The following is a 13,336-nucleotide window of genomic DNA, read 5'->3' on the forward strand; positions in this document are numbered from 1 at the left end:
TCAGTAGCCATTGGGGTAATGCAAATCCAAACCATAAGAACCTCATACCTATTAGAATGGCTACTATTAAAAAAAAAAAAAAGGAAAGAAAATGCATTGGTAAGGATGTGGAGAAGATGGAACCTTGTGTACTTTTGTCTTGTGTACTGGTGGTGGGAAGGTAAATAGTGCAGCCACTATGGAAAACAGTATGGCACTTCCTCAAAAAATTAAAAGTAGAATTACCATATGATCCACCCATTCCAGTTCTGGGTATATACCCAAAAGAATTGAAAGCAGGCTCTCAAAGATATATTTGTACTTGCACATTCATAGCAGCATTATTCAAAATAGGCAAAAGGTGGAGGTAACCTAATTGACAGATGAATGGATAAATAAAATGTACATGCAATGGACTATCATGCAGCCTTAAAAAGGAAAGAAATTCAGACACATACTACAATTATGAGGATATTATGCCAAGTGAATGAGCCAGTCACAAAAAGGCAAATACTGTTATGATTCCACTTCTATGAGGTACCTAGAGTAGTCAAATTCATAGAGACAGAAAGTAGAATGGTAGTTTCCAGGGACTGAGGGCGGTGGAGATGGGAGTTTAATGGGTGTAGAGTTTCAGTTTTGCAAGATGAAGAGTTCTGGACATTGGTTGCACAACAAACAATGTATGTAACACTACTGAACTGTACACTTATAAATGGTTAAGATGTGAATTTCACATTGTGTGTATTTTACCACACACACACACACAATACCTTTCATGACCTTAGAGGTGACGGTGAGAATAGATGGGGGGGAAGTGTGAAAAAAATTAAGAAAGTGGAGTCAGCTTACTTTGACCCTTAGAGCCTGTTTGGTGTTTTGTTTTGTTTTTTTTTTTGAAGAAGAAGATTGGCCCTGAGCTAACATCTGTTGCCAATCTTCCTCTTTTTTTTTTCCTTTTTTCTCCCCAAAGCCCCCGTACATAGCTCTATATCCTAGTTGTAGATCCTTCTAGTTCTATGTGGGATGCTGCCTCAGCATGGCTTGATGAGTGGTGCATAGGTCTGTGCCCAGGATCCAAACTGAAGAACCCCAGGCCATGAAGTGGAGCGTGAGAACGGAACGGCTGTGCCACAGCGCCTGCCTCTAGAGCCTGTCTTAACAGTAGTTGCATTAATAAGGAAAGAGGTCAGGAAGAGTTTTAGGGGCAGAAGATTATCTTAGTTTTTGAAATGTCAATTTTGTCATGCAGTAAATATACAGGCTAATTCAGTATATTTAACAGTGAAAATGTAATTCCTACATAATTGCTAATTTCTGGTGCTCTTTGCCAAAGAGTGGCACATCAAGTCTTCTATTTTGCCCAACCTATTTCAGATAGGGCGGGGGCAGGGAGGGCGATGCATCTTCACCCATTGGTTTCCTTTTGCTATTTCTTGCTTTTGACCTCAGTCCTAGAAAGAATCATACAGTAGGAGTACAAATGATTTTATTATACCTTAAACAATTAAGTTCCTCTAATTGGGAATGCCTTGAAAGAAAACTTCATGTTGTTAGAGCAGGGTAGAAAGATTGCTGGCCTTGGATTAGAATCTAACGCTAGAGAAGGGTTCCTTCTTCAACTGTTATGAGGATTAAATGAGATAACACAGGTAAATCACTTAGTAGTAGCACAACAAACGTTATCTGCTATTATTATTTAGGTAAACACAAATGCATTACAGGTATATGTACAGAATTCTCTATGGATGTACAGACTATAATTGTTATTCTCAATACTAATTCCTACACGTTTTTATTTTTGATTTATACAACTAGAGCTACTAGAAAAATCTCTGGTTAGATTCAGACTAATATATAAAGTATTAATATCTTAAAAATAAAAATAATATAGTAAGGGCTGCTTTAAAAAATTATGTTCTACGTATTGCACCTGGATGAAGAAAATCCTTTTTACCAGGGAACTGATGAATCGAGGAACCTTTCTTTCGTGAGTCTTGGTCCCCAGCCGGATCTGAGTCAGTGGAGGAACTAGGCTGCCGCACACGTTGGCGGGGGTGGGTGGGGGTGCAATTGGCCTCCGCACCACGAAAGCGCCATCCCGGAAGTAGTTATCGGTCGTCTCCATGCGCCGGTTCCTGGGCGTCCTAGAGCCAAGGCGCGAGGCTCGCATCGGGAGGTAGAGCTGGCGGGGACGCTCAGCGCCCTCCGCCCGGGACGCGACCCCCTGCGCCCGCAGGACTGGCCCCGGCGCCATCATGCTGCTGCTGCCGAGCGCTGCTGACGGCCAGGGCACCGCCATCACCCGCGCTCTGACCTCGGGTACGTGCCCCCCTCGCCCGCCTCGGCCGCCCCTGCCTCAGCGCTCCGGCTCGGCGGCACCGGCGGCCTCTCTCCCTGGCCCCCGGGGACTGGCCCCTGCACGTGTGGGGCCGTGGCGAGCGCCTCTTTGCATCCTGCCGTCCGGTAATTCTTCCCCAGACTGGAAGGAAGGAGGGAGGGGGGCGTCTGCTTTCTGCCCCGACGGCTTTTTCCTCCTCTCGCGGCTGCTGACTCATGGACCGGGCGGAGCAGTTCCGGACCGAACTCTCCAGTCCCCCGAAAAGGTTCTCGTAAGCAGCCTCTTGTCTGCGGCAGGAGACTGGCCGCGGCGAGCTCCACACGTGCCTGGGGTCGTGCCGAGTCCGCTGCGGGCGCTCTGTTAACCACCTTTCTCCCCCTCCGTTTGCGCCGGCTTTTTTTTTAAATGTCAGAACTCAGACTGTTCCTCATACTCAGTATGAAAAGACCATTGCCTGTGCTGCTGCTGAGATCCGTGTAGACAGACTTGTAAAAGCAGTCATTAAGTGAAACTTGTCTTGCCGCTGTAGGTTCTTAGGGTTATCGCAGGACAGTAGTGAGTATCGTAAACGTCAAGTCTCCACGTTCAGTGGTCCACGTTAATTACCATAGCTACCTATAGAGACGCTTGTTGAATGTGGTTTTGGACCTATCTCATGGCACACGTGTTCATGCTCATAGAAATCTCTGCGTGTAGTCTTATAACTAGAGGGAAAGACTTGAAAGGTAATGTTCTTAAAAGCCACACCCACGCTACTCAGGTAGTTCTGCTTGAACATAGTGTTTGAATCGTCTCCTGTGTATGGTAGAGGAAATCTTAATTTTCCAAACCAATTAAAACATGCAAAGTCAGTTATTTTTACAAAATTGGGGCCATTAGGTATAAGAGAAGACTTACATCTGAGTTATTACTTGACAGAGTAAAGCTTTTGGTTTCATATGGAATATGAAGTTAAAATCAAGATGTTCACTTTTTTCCTGACCCAGATTACCTTTTCTGAATTGCTAATATACCAATGTACAGTGATTTACCCCCACGCCCCAGGAATAATGATAAAGCCTTACTTTTATACAGCGGTTTGTGATTTTCAAAGTGCTTTTGTTTGTCATTCAATCTTCTGAGGAACTGTATAAGATAGATATTGTTCCCACTTTACAGTTGAAGACATCCCTGACTCATTGCACATAGCCACTTATTGTCAGACCTAGATGAAGGTCCAGAGCTTCTGATTTCAGATCCAGAGGTTGTGCCACTGTAGTATAGCTGTGTTAGTACATCCTCATTAGCTGCTTGGAGAATTGTCTTGCTGAAGAAATCATTGCTAGTGAGTTCTTAAAAATTTTAAAAGCTATCTGAATTCAAGGTTTTAATGATTAAGAGATTTTGAGTTGTTTTTAGATGATTTTGTGTTTTTGATGAGGCCAGCTCTTTATGTCAATTTGTCATTCTTCATTGCTTTATTACAATTATTGGTTTAAAAGTAAAGCAGTTTGCAACATTTCTCCCTATTCCTCACTTTCGTCTCATATCCCCAGAGAAGTATTGATTTGTTGACATTGCTGAATGTTTTGTTTTGTCAGATAACTGGAAGAGGTTGATTGAATAGTCTGTAAATTCTGGGAAATGATTATTTATTGCTAACCGTCATGTTAACTGGATTACTGCAATCACTTTTTTTTTTTTTTTTTGTGAGGAGGATCAGCCCTGAGCTAATATCCATGCTAATCCTCCTCTCTTTGCTGAGGAAGACCGGCTCTGAGCTAACATCTGTTGTCAATCCTCCTTTTTTTCCCCCAAAGCCCCAGTAGATAGTTGTATGTCATAGTTGCACATGCTTCTAGTTGCTGTTTGTGGGATGCGGCCTCAGCATGGCCGGAGAAGCGGTGCGTCGGTGCGCGCCCAGGATCTGAACCCAGGCCACCAGTAGCGGAGCGCGCGCACTTAACTGCTAAGCCACGGGGCCGGCCCTGCAATCACTTTCTTAGTTGATGGTTTTAAAATTATATTCTGATGCTATCACTGTTTTGCTCTTATTTATTGCCTTGAAACAAAGTTATTCTATGTCATACACTGAAGCCTGTCTTAACGCTTTTAATCACAGCCTCGACACTCTGTCAAGTTGAACCTGTGGGAAGATGGTTTGAAGCTTTTGTTAAGAGAAGAAACAGAAATGCTTCTGCCTCTTTTCAGGAACTGGAAGATAAGAAAGAGTTATCAGAGGAATCAGAAGATGAAGAGTTACAGTTAGAAGAGTTTCCCATGCTGAAAACACTTGATCCCAAAGACTGGAAGGTATTTAATATCTGAATCTTTGTTAGATATAAGCAATTTTCCCACAAGTTTTCCATTAATAAACCATGTTTTAAGATGCTTCAACAAGATAAACATAATCAAGCACCTGATTATTGTTAAGCCCTGAGTGGGAGAGCACTGGCCATAGGATACTATCTGTGCTGGAGAAATCCGGGTAGGTTTCACAGAGAAGATAATGTTTGAGCTGGTCTTAAAGAATGAGTGGCAGTTTGTGAAGCAGAGAAGGAAGAAAAGTCGTTCTGGGCAGAAGGAATAGATATGCAAAGACACAACGGAGTAAAGGAGTGTGTACCGCCTCTTCAGGGATTAGTGAAGACTCAGCTGGGGTACTTGAGGGATGGTGGTGAGAAATTAGGCCTGAAACAGACTCTAGACCAGGCTGTGTGGTGTCCCCCTTTTTGTGCCATGCTAAGGAACAAATTTAAATTTTATTTTTGGGGCAGGAGGAAGTCATCAAAAGTGTCTAAGGTAATTTTAGAAAAGTAATTCTCCTGGCAGTACAGAAAATTGCTTAAAAAGGGAGGGCAGGACTGGAGGGGAAGTGAATAGTTTGCTGTTATAGGAAGCAGTAATAGTCCAACCCTGCAAATGAATGCTTGATGCTCGAACTAAATTTGTGACTGGGTTTTGAGGAAGAGGGGACAGATTTGCTTTTTTGGGAGGTAGACTTGACAGGCCTTGGTGACCTTGGCTGTGTGGCAGAAGAGAAGGGGAGGTATTCAGAAGACCTCTGAGCATTTTGGCTTGAGTGACCCTCTGAAGTGTGATGTCAGTCACCAACACAGGGATATAGGAAAGGGAAGTTTGTGGGGAGTGTGGTGTTTGTGTTTAAGTTTGGCTATGTAAAAATTGAGGTTCTAGTAACATGTTGTTGAAGATGTCTAGTTGTTGTTGTTAGTGCCATCGAGTTGATTCTGACTCCCACTGACTCTGTGTACAGCAGAGCAGAACCCTGCCCAGCCTTTTTGCACCATCCTTTCCCATTCCAGTGCTACACTGGACAATGCTAGTAGTTGTCTAGTAGATGGTTAGAAATTGTCTGTGACTCTGCAAAGAAGCTAGAGCCGAAAACTTCTGCAAGTCATTGGCATATAGGTGGTAGCTGAGGCTATGGGGAGTTGAATGACATCAGCCAAGGAGAAGAACACTGACAGAGAGGTATTATACTGCATAAGTAGGCACTGGTATAACACTTAAAGGTATATGCTGTGGAATTAGAGCGCCGGAATTCAAATCTGGTTCTGCCCCTTTAGTGCGCTGGGACCTTGGGAAAGTTACTTGACCTCTCTGCACCTCATTTCCCTTGTTGATGTAGTGAGATTGCTAACAGCTCAGAGGATTATAGTGCGGATTAATGAAATGCTGTGTAGAAAGCACTTAACCGAGTGCTTGGGCACGTGATATATGCTAAGCAAATAGTAGATACTTAGAGTTCCTGTCTCATAGGTGGTTGTGAAGATGAAATGATGGGAGGCATGTGTGTAAAGCACTTAGAAAAGGAAAGCAGCACTCAGAAAGTGTTTGATTCTCCTGCTTTCATCATCAATTTTAAATTTTATTTATTTATTTATTTTTTCCCCCAAAGCCCCAGCAGATAGTTGTAGGTCATAGCTGCACATCCTTCTAGTTGCTGTATGTGGGACGAGGCCTCAGCATGGCCAGAGAGGCGGTGCGTCAAGCGCACCCGGGATCTAACCCAGGCCGCCAGCAGCGGAGCGCGCGCACTTAACCGCTAAGCCACGGGGCCGGCCCCTCATCATCAATTTTAAAAGGAATGAACTGAACAATGAGGAGCATGGATATTTAAGGGATGGGCAGAGGAGGATAAACAGCAAAGGCTACTAAAAATGGTGAAAGTAGAAAGAAAACAAAGAAAAGAACATTTGTTACTTCAACAAAGGTTTATTAAACATCAGGCACTACATTCTTCCAGAAACTAAGGGAAGAGGAAGTCTCAAGAAGGAAAAAACAATCACCAGTGTCACTGCCTTGGAGAGAGGTTGATCATACATAACATAAATAAATAATGAGAAAAAGTCACTGGGTTTGGCAGACAAAGTTTAGGTGCCCTCATTGAAAGCGGTCCTAGTGAAATGGTTGGGATGGCACAAGATTGCAGCAGGTTGAGGAGTGATAAGGAGGTGATGAAGTAGAGACCTAAGTGTAAAATACTGTCTTGGAAAGCTGAGTTGTAGAGAAAACAGTAACTTGAGGGAAAGGCAGGGTCAGGAGGAAACAGACTTGGAGAAGATTGAGATCTGCAAGAGGGAAAAGGAGAAAGAATGGAGAAGGTCTTTGGTACAGAAAAGAGTTGATGAGGGGCCAGCCTGGTGGCGTAGTGGTTAAGTTTGTGCACTCCACTTCAGTGGCCCAGGGTTCGCGGGTTCGGATGCTAGGTGCAGACCTACGCACTGCTTATCAAGCCATGCTGTGGCAGCGTCCCATATGAAGTGGAGGAAGATGGGCATGGATGTTAGCCCAGGGCCAGTCTTCCTCAGCAAAAAGAGGAGGATTGTCAGCGGATATTAGCTCAGGGCTAATCTTCCTCAAAAAAAAAAAAGAGAGTTGATGAGAGCAAGGTAGCAGGGTTCAAACATTTGTTCAGTTAATTGTTTCATTCAACAAATAGGGATCAAGCACCTGCTACATGTCAGTCTTGTGCTGAACAAGACTATCACTGCTCCCACATAGCATACAGTCCAGTGAGGAGACGACAATAAGTAAACAGGAACAAGGCCACTAAGTGCTGGGCAGGCAAGTAGAACAGAGTGATGATAGAGGGTCCAGGTGACTGCTTTAGATTGACTAGATGGGGGAGGCCTGTGGAGTTGGCATTTAAGATAAGATCTGAATGATTGGCAAAGATCAGGGAGAATGGTATGCCAGGCAGAGAGCTTGTGCAGAGGCAGAAAGAAGTTTGGAATGTGCCAGGATCTGAAAGAAGGCCAGTGGCTGGAAGAGAGTGAATGGGGTGGGGGGCGGTGAGGAGGTGTGGAGTAGTAGTCAGTGGAAAGCCATTGGAGAGTTTGAAGCACTGCCAATTTTTAAGTACTTTGGAGGGAACAAAAAAAAAAGCAGAGATGGGGAGAGAAGGTTGTTTTAAATAGTATGATGACATTTAAGCTGAGACTGAAGGATAAGAAGACAGCAGCCACATGAAGAGTGGGGGAAGAATGTGTCAGTGAACTGGAACACTAGTCTTGTATTTGGAAATGGGTGACAAGGTAGAGAGTGACAGGCCAGGAAGTTAGAGAGATGGAGGTGCTCTGTGCATCTGGAGCTCGGGAGAGTTCTGTGCTCCAGTGAATTGGGGAGTCACGAGCATTTACAGGTACTTACCATATTCTGTCCTTGACATTGGATCAGATCAGCTAGGACCAAAGTGTAGAGAGAGACCAAAAGAAACCTCAGGACTGAGCTTTGCAGGTCATTGAGAAACCAGTAAAAGTGGCTGAAAAGAGCTACTGGAAGGTGGGAGGAAGATAAAAAGGGTGAATTCACAGAAACTAAAGGAAGATAACGTTGCAAGAAGAACCAGCTGTGCTGCCCCTGGGAGTTGAAGTCAAGTGAGGGCAGATGGGTGATCTTGTATTTGGCACCTGGAAGTTGGTACTGAAGAGAGCAGCTTCATAGCACCTGGGTGGGAGTGGCCCGAGCAGAACCAGATTAGAGTGGTTTGAAAAATGAACACTAGAGGGAACAGCTTCTTCAAGAAGTTTAACTTTGATGGGCAGCAGAGAAATGGGGTAGTAGCTGGAAAAGGTCATGGAAGGGTCTTTTGTTTTTTTTTTTAAGATGAGAGATAACAGGGCATCTCTTTATACAGATGAAAATAATCCCGTTGAAATTTAGGAGATAACTGAAAGATGCTAGTGTTTGAGGAGACTTAGAGAAGATGATATTCAGAACCAAGAGGAAGGATGGAGTCATTTGTCTTGATAGGACAGGCTTTCTTGATTGTGAATGGAGGAAAAGGGGAAAGGTGTATGGATGAAGATAGGGTGGTAGAAAGACGTTGGATTTTGAGTAGGACAATTTAAATTGTTTAGTCAAGCAAGAGGCAGGGCAATTGAGGAGAGGGTGGAGGAGGGTCTCTGAGGTTTGAGGAAAGACTAGAGGATACAAGGTATGATATAGTAATCTGAGTGAGTGGAAAAGTGAACCAACTGGAACAAAGTATGATTGCCAGGCATAATAAGGGAGCCCATCCGTATGAGGTTTGCAATCTTGAATTTAAAGGGAAACCGGGCAGCCCTATTTGACTTTTCTCCCATGTTTTCTGCCCTCAACTTCCCTTCCTCCCCACTCCTTCTCCAATATTAGATACACCCTTTGAGTTCTTAAGGAACCTTGACTCCTGTTGCTAAATTTGCTTCTAAATTTGCAAGGATGTTAACCAAAGCAGAAATGAAAGCAGGTACTTCCCATCTGGAGAAGCCTCAGCCCTCAGTTTGTCAGAATTGCCATCCATCCTACCTTGTTTGCTCCACATGGCTCCTAGTCCTATCCTATCATTGCCCTGGCCCAACCTACTGGGGCTGCTCTAATGCTTCCCTCAGCTATGAAATCTTCCTGGCTATACCTTGATTTAAGGATGGCCTTAGGGTATTAATAGATTTTAAGAGAAAAAAGAGTTCAGTGGTCAAGTAAGTTTGGAAGATGCTGAGTTTTACAAGTTTCTGTTTACTTATTTTTTTCTTTTTTAATTGCAGGACTTCTCAGGGCCTTTATTAGGCTTATATGCATCCAAATCATCAATAAGGCTATACAGTAGTCCACATTTCCAAAACTTAAATGACCACAGAACCCATTTTATACAGAATCTCTCACTGGAGTCCTGTTATGGGAGTGTCACTTTGAGAAACACTGTTCTAGGGTGCCAAAACAGAGGATAGGATATATGGCTCCATTTCAAACTTGACTCCCTTTTTTTGTCTTTATCAGAACCAAGACCATTATGCAGTGCTTGGACTTGGCCACGTAAGATATAAAGCTACACAGAGACAGATCAAAGCAGCTCGTAAGTACTGAGTTATTTTGAAATAATCAAGTATCTGGTATGGGAAATGTTGTCCTTTGAAAAGATGCAGGATCATAGTCTCTAGCCATAATTCTAGGTTTCACAGCTTGTGTTATGTGGTCATAACAATGTATAACCACACTCCGTTTTACCCTCAGAACCAGGAAAAAACAGTCAGTCTCATGTATGGACTTTCTCGTTAGGGATAAGAAATTAGGGCTGAGTGTGTGTGTTTGTGACAGGATAAAGAATATTCTTCCAATGGCAAGCTTTTAAAACATTTCACCTCCCTTTACAAGTATGGACAGCTGTTTTTAGAGTAAGCTGCCTTGTTACTGAGGTTTTTCAGTGTTATTTTGTGGTCTTAGGTCACACCTTTGTTGATAACATCCTGTCTCTCTCCAAGACAGAGTTATCTGATCCTTCATTATTATTTTCATTGACAAGGTTAAAAATTTGAGGGGGGAGAATTGTTGGGAATCCAGTCTTTATATGCCTTATAAAACACTGTCCCCTTAGTGTTCCTAAATGTCCTATCCTTTGCATTCCTGTGGACATAAATCCCTACACACCATTTGGTTCACCTGATTAGTAAAGTTTAATCAAAGAGTGAAGGTGATTAGTTTTCTGTGTTTTGTCTTAGGAGAATGTTCTGCCCTCTTCTAAAGAATGGATATTGAGGTCAGAGGAGGTAAGATTTTGGCCATATGGAAAAGGAGTAGGGAGTCAAGGCCAGCAAGAAGAAAAAGTATTGTACTTGGAGGAGGATCGCTGAATAAAACCTACCTCCTGTTGAAAAGTACTAGTTCAGACTGTAGTAGATGAACTCAAAATTTTCTCTATTAATGAAAAGCACAGGAAATGTTTTTTAACAAGGTGCAGGAATTCATCAGATTATTTTAGACAGTGGATTTCTTAAAAAGCTGGCATGATGTTGAACTAAGCATACGTTAATGCACATGAAGAATCATTGCAAAACATGTAATTGCCAAGAAAATTCATTTGCCATGGAAAAGTATTTGCAAAGTGTTACTATATGAAAGAATAGCTTACAAATACCAAATATGTCTGGATACATATAAATTTGTGAAAGAATTAGAAGTGATTTAGAAGTATAAAAATAGTTGATGTTTTAAGGTGAAGGAATTGTTTTTCTCTAAAGATAAAAAATGTACAATAGATTGTAAAAGAAACATCTATTTGCTTCTAAGTCCATTCTTTTTATTGGCATAAAATAAATTAATTTTTTAATATTCTGTAGCCAAGTTTTACAACCTCAACACACAGAGGATTAACATTAACTGGAATTACCGTTCACTCTCTGCACCTTGTTGAGTATTCTCAGTATTTATGCAGAAGTAAACTTGTTCTCTTACCTCTGTCACTGCAAAATAGACAGTTGCTTCTTACTGCTTTCTGAAATCGTGTCCAAAAGTAAAAATGCAAACTTAGTGTTTGCAAATCTATAATTATTAGCACAAACCTAATAAAAATGTAAGTCTCATAGCATTTGAGATCCTTCAAGTTCTTGCATCCTGTTACAAACACACATACAACAGTTTTATTTTTGTTTAAAAAATAAGTATTTTGAATTGCTATGATGAAAATTAGGAAGTCAATTAAGGGTGAATAAAGTAAGTGGTCCTTTTTTCCTTCTTTGCATTATCTGAAAAGAATAAATTACTAGGAAGGTTGAAAGGGTTAAGAGAAAGTACTTGCATACTAAAGGTGGTGTTTCAATTGCTTATATAATTTTGTTCTTGAAGTAAAATTGCCACACTAGCAGATAGATAATGCATGTGGGTTTGATATTCTTTGCATGGAAATAAAGTCTTCGGTAATTTGAATTTTCTAAATTTAATAATTTTAGCTTAAAATATTTCTGATATTTTAAACCAAAAACTGTTTCATTTCAAGCTTCTTAAAAATTAACAATCACATTTAGAGATACTTTATAATAATAGCAATATGAATGTCCAATAAAAGCCCCTTTGCTGATGTATACCCTCAGAACACTTCAGACACTGTCTTTGGTAGGGGGAAAGGAGGAAAGAAAAGTCTTTGAATTTTCAGTAAACTTATAATAGCTGCTCCCAAATTACCTTCGTTGCTTTTTCAAACCAGCAATGTTCTTTGGCCTCCTTTACCTTATTTTTAATATTGGGTAACATCTTGCTCCCTCAAGGACAGAGTATAGGACAGTCTCAGGAACCCTAATGTACATAGATGGCTGAAGATGATTAGACAGAAAAATAAATGAAGAAAAAAAATAGTGCAGCATAAGAGGAGACTATCCAAGAAAAAATTGAGACATCTCTCTCAGACTTTTTCATAACACTCAAAAGTATCCACTACATGTTGTTGGTGAGATATGAAGACACTGCATTGGGGGGCAATGTAGGCATTGCAGAAAGAGACTAGGGAGAAATAAGTAGAATTGCTGGGAAACTAAAAACATTGAGAGCAGAATTTAGAATTACAGAGGCTGACATACAATTAGAAAACAGTAAAGCACGGCCGGCCCCGTGTCTTAGCGGTTAAGTGCTCGCGCTCCACTACTGGCGGCCCGGGTTCGGATCCCGGGCGCACACCGACACGCAGCTTGTCCGGCCATGCTGAGGCCGCGTCCCACATACAGCAACTAGAAGGATGTGCAACTATGACATACAACTATCTACTGGGGCTTTGGGGGAAAAAAGGAGGAGGATTGGCAATAGATGTTAGCTCAGAGCCGGTCTTCCTCAGCAAAAAGAGGAGGATTGGTACGGATGTTAGCTCAGGGCTGATCTTCCTCACAAAAAAAAAAGAAAAGAAAAGAAAACAGTAAAGCAGAGGACAACCTTGAGAAATGTTGCCCAGATTCAGAAGAAAAGCATAAAGAGATGCCAGATTTCCCTAAAGAAGTCAGAGTAAATGTGAGAGAAACAATAATTGCAAATAAAGAAGAAAACACCTGATTTATAAAAAGATCCATCTTGAGGTTGAGAATGTTTGGAGGCATGTGACTTAGGTTTCACTACTCAGCACACACTTGCAGTTCGGGGGAGAACGATAGAAGTGAGGCCGAGCTGCCCGGGATCTGTCTTGCCAGCAGGGGTGGAAGCACAGCACAGGGAGAAGCTATGGCTCCCCTGCTCCCTGGCGGTAGAAGTAGTCTGTGCCCAGTTGCTGCTGTGCCCAGCAGCGGTGGGGTCATCACACTTCCAGACTCTCCACTATGACTTGATTATTGTTCCTGGCCATGTGGCTTCCAAAAGGATAATCTGACTCTCACAGAGATTTGTGAGCCGCCTAATAACCTTTAATAAATTCCTTTCTGCTTAAACCAGCTATAAGGCAAAAATGCCTCTTCTTGAGTGTTAATAGAGAAAATGATAATATAGTTGACTATAAGAAAAATCTTGGAGCTCAAAAAAGCAAAAGTGTATTTGTCACAGTTCCTGAATGCTTGCAGTACGTGTAGAAATCACTAGTTTAATATGCCCATAAAAGATTTGTACAGAAACATTCATAACATCCTTATTCACAATATCCCAAAAACGGGAAACCACCCACATGTTCACCAACTGGATAATGAATAAGCACCTGCTGTATATTCATACAATGGAATAGTACTTAGCTGTTTAAAAAAGAACAAATAACTGTTACATGCAAGAATGATGGCGAATCGCAAAACATGTTGA

General features: G+C 41.9%; 1 protein-coding gene across 1 annotated transcript in view; it reads left to right on the forward strand.

The window, feature by feature from the left end:
• The first annotated feature begins 2,072 nt into the window (after positions 1–2,072).
• The window catches only part of DNAJC2 (DnaJ heat shock protein family (Hsp40) member C2), a 31,401-nt gene continuing 20,137 nt past the window's right edge, over positions 2,073–13,336 (forward strand). Inside the window, 3 exon segments of the mRNA XM_058523893.1 lie at positions 2,073–2,301; positions 4,422–4,612; positions 9,578–9,653. Of these exon segments, the coding sequence (XP_058379876.1) occupies positions 2,238–2,301; positions 4,422–4,612; positions 9,578–9,653 (331 nt within the window). The 5' untranslated portion in view covers positions 2,073–2,237.

The sequence above is a fragment of the Diceros bicornis genome, chromosome 3 (genome assembly GCF_020826845.1).
Source record: "Diceros bicornis minor isolate mBicDic1 chromosome 3, mDicBic1.mat.cur, whole genome shotgun sequence".
In the NCBI taxonomy this organism is placed as follows: Eukaryota; Metazoa; Chordata; class Mammalia; order Perissodactyla; family Rhinocerotidae; genus Diceros; species Diceros bicornis.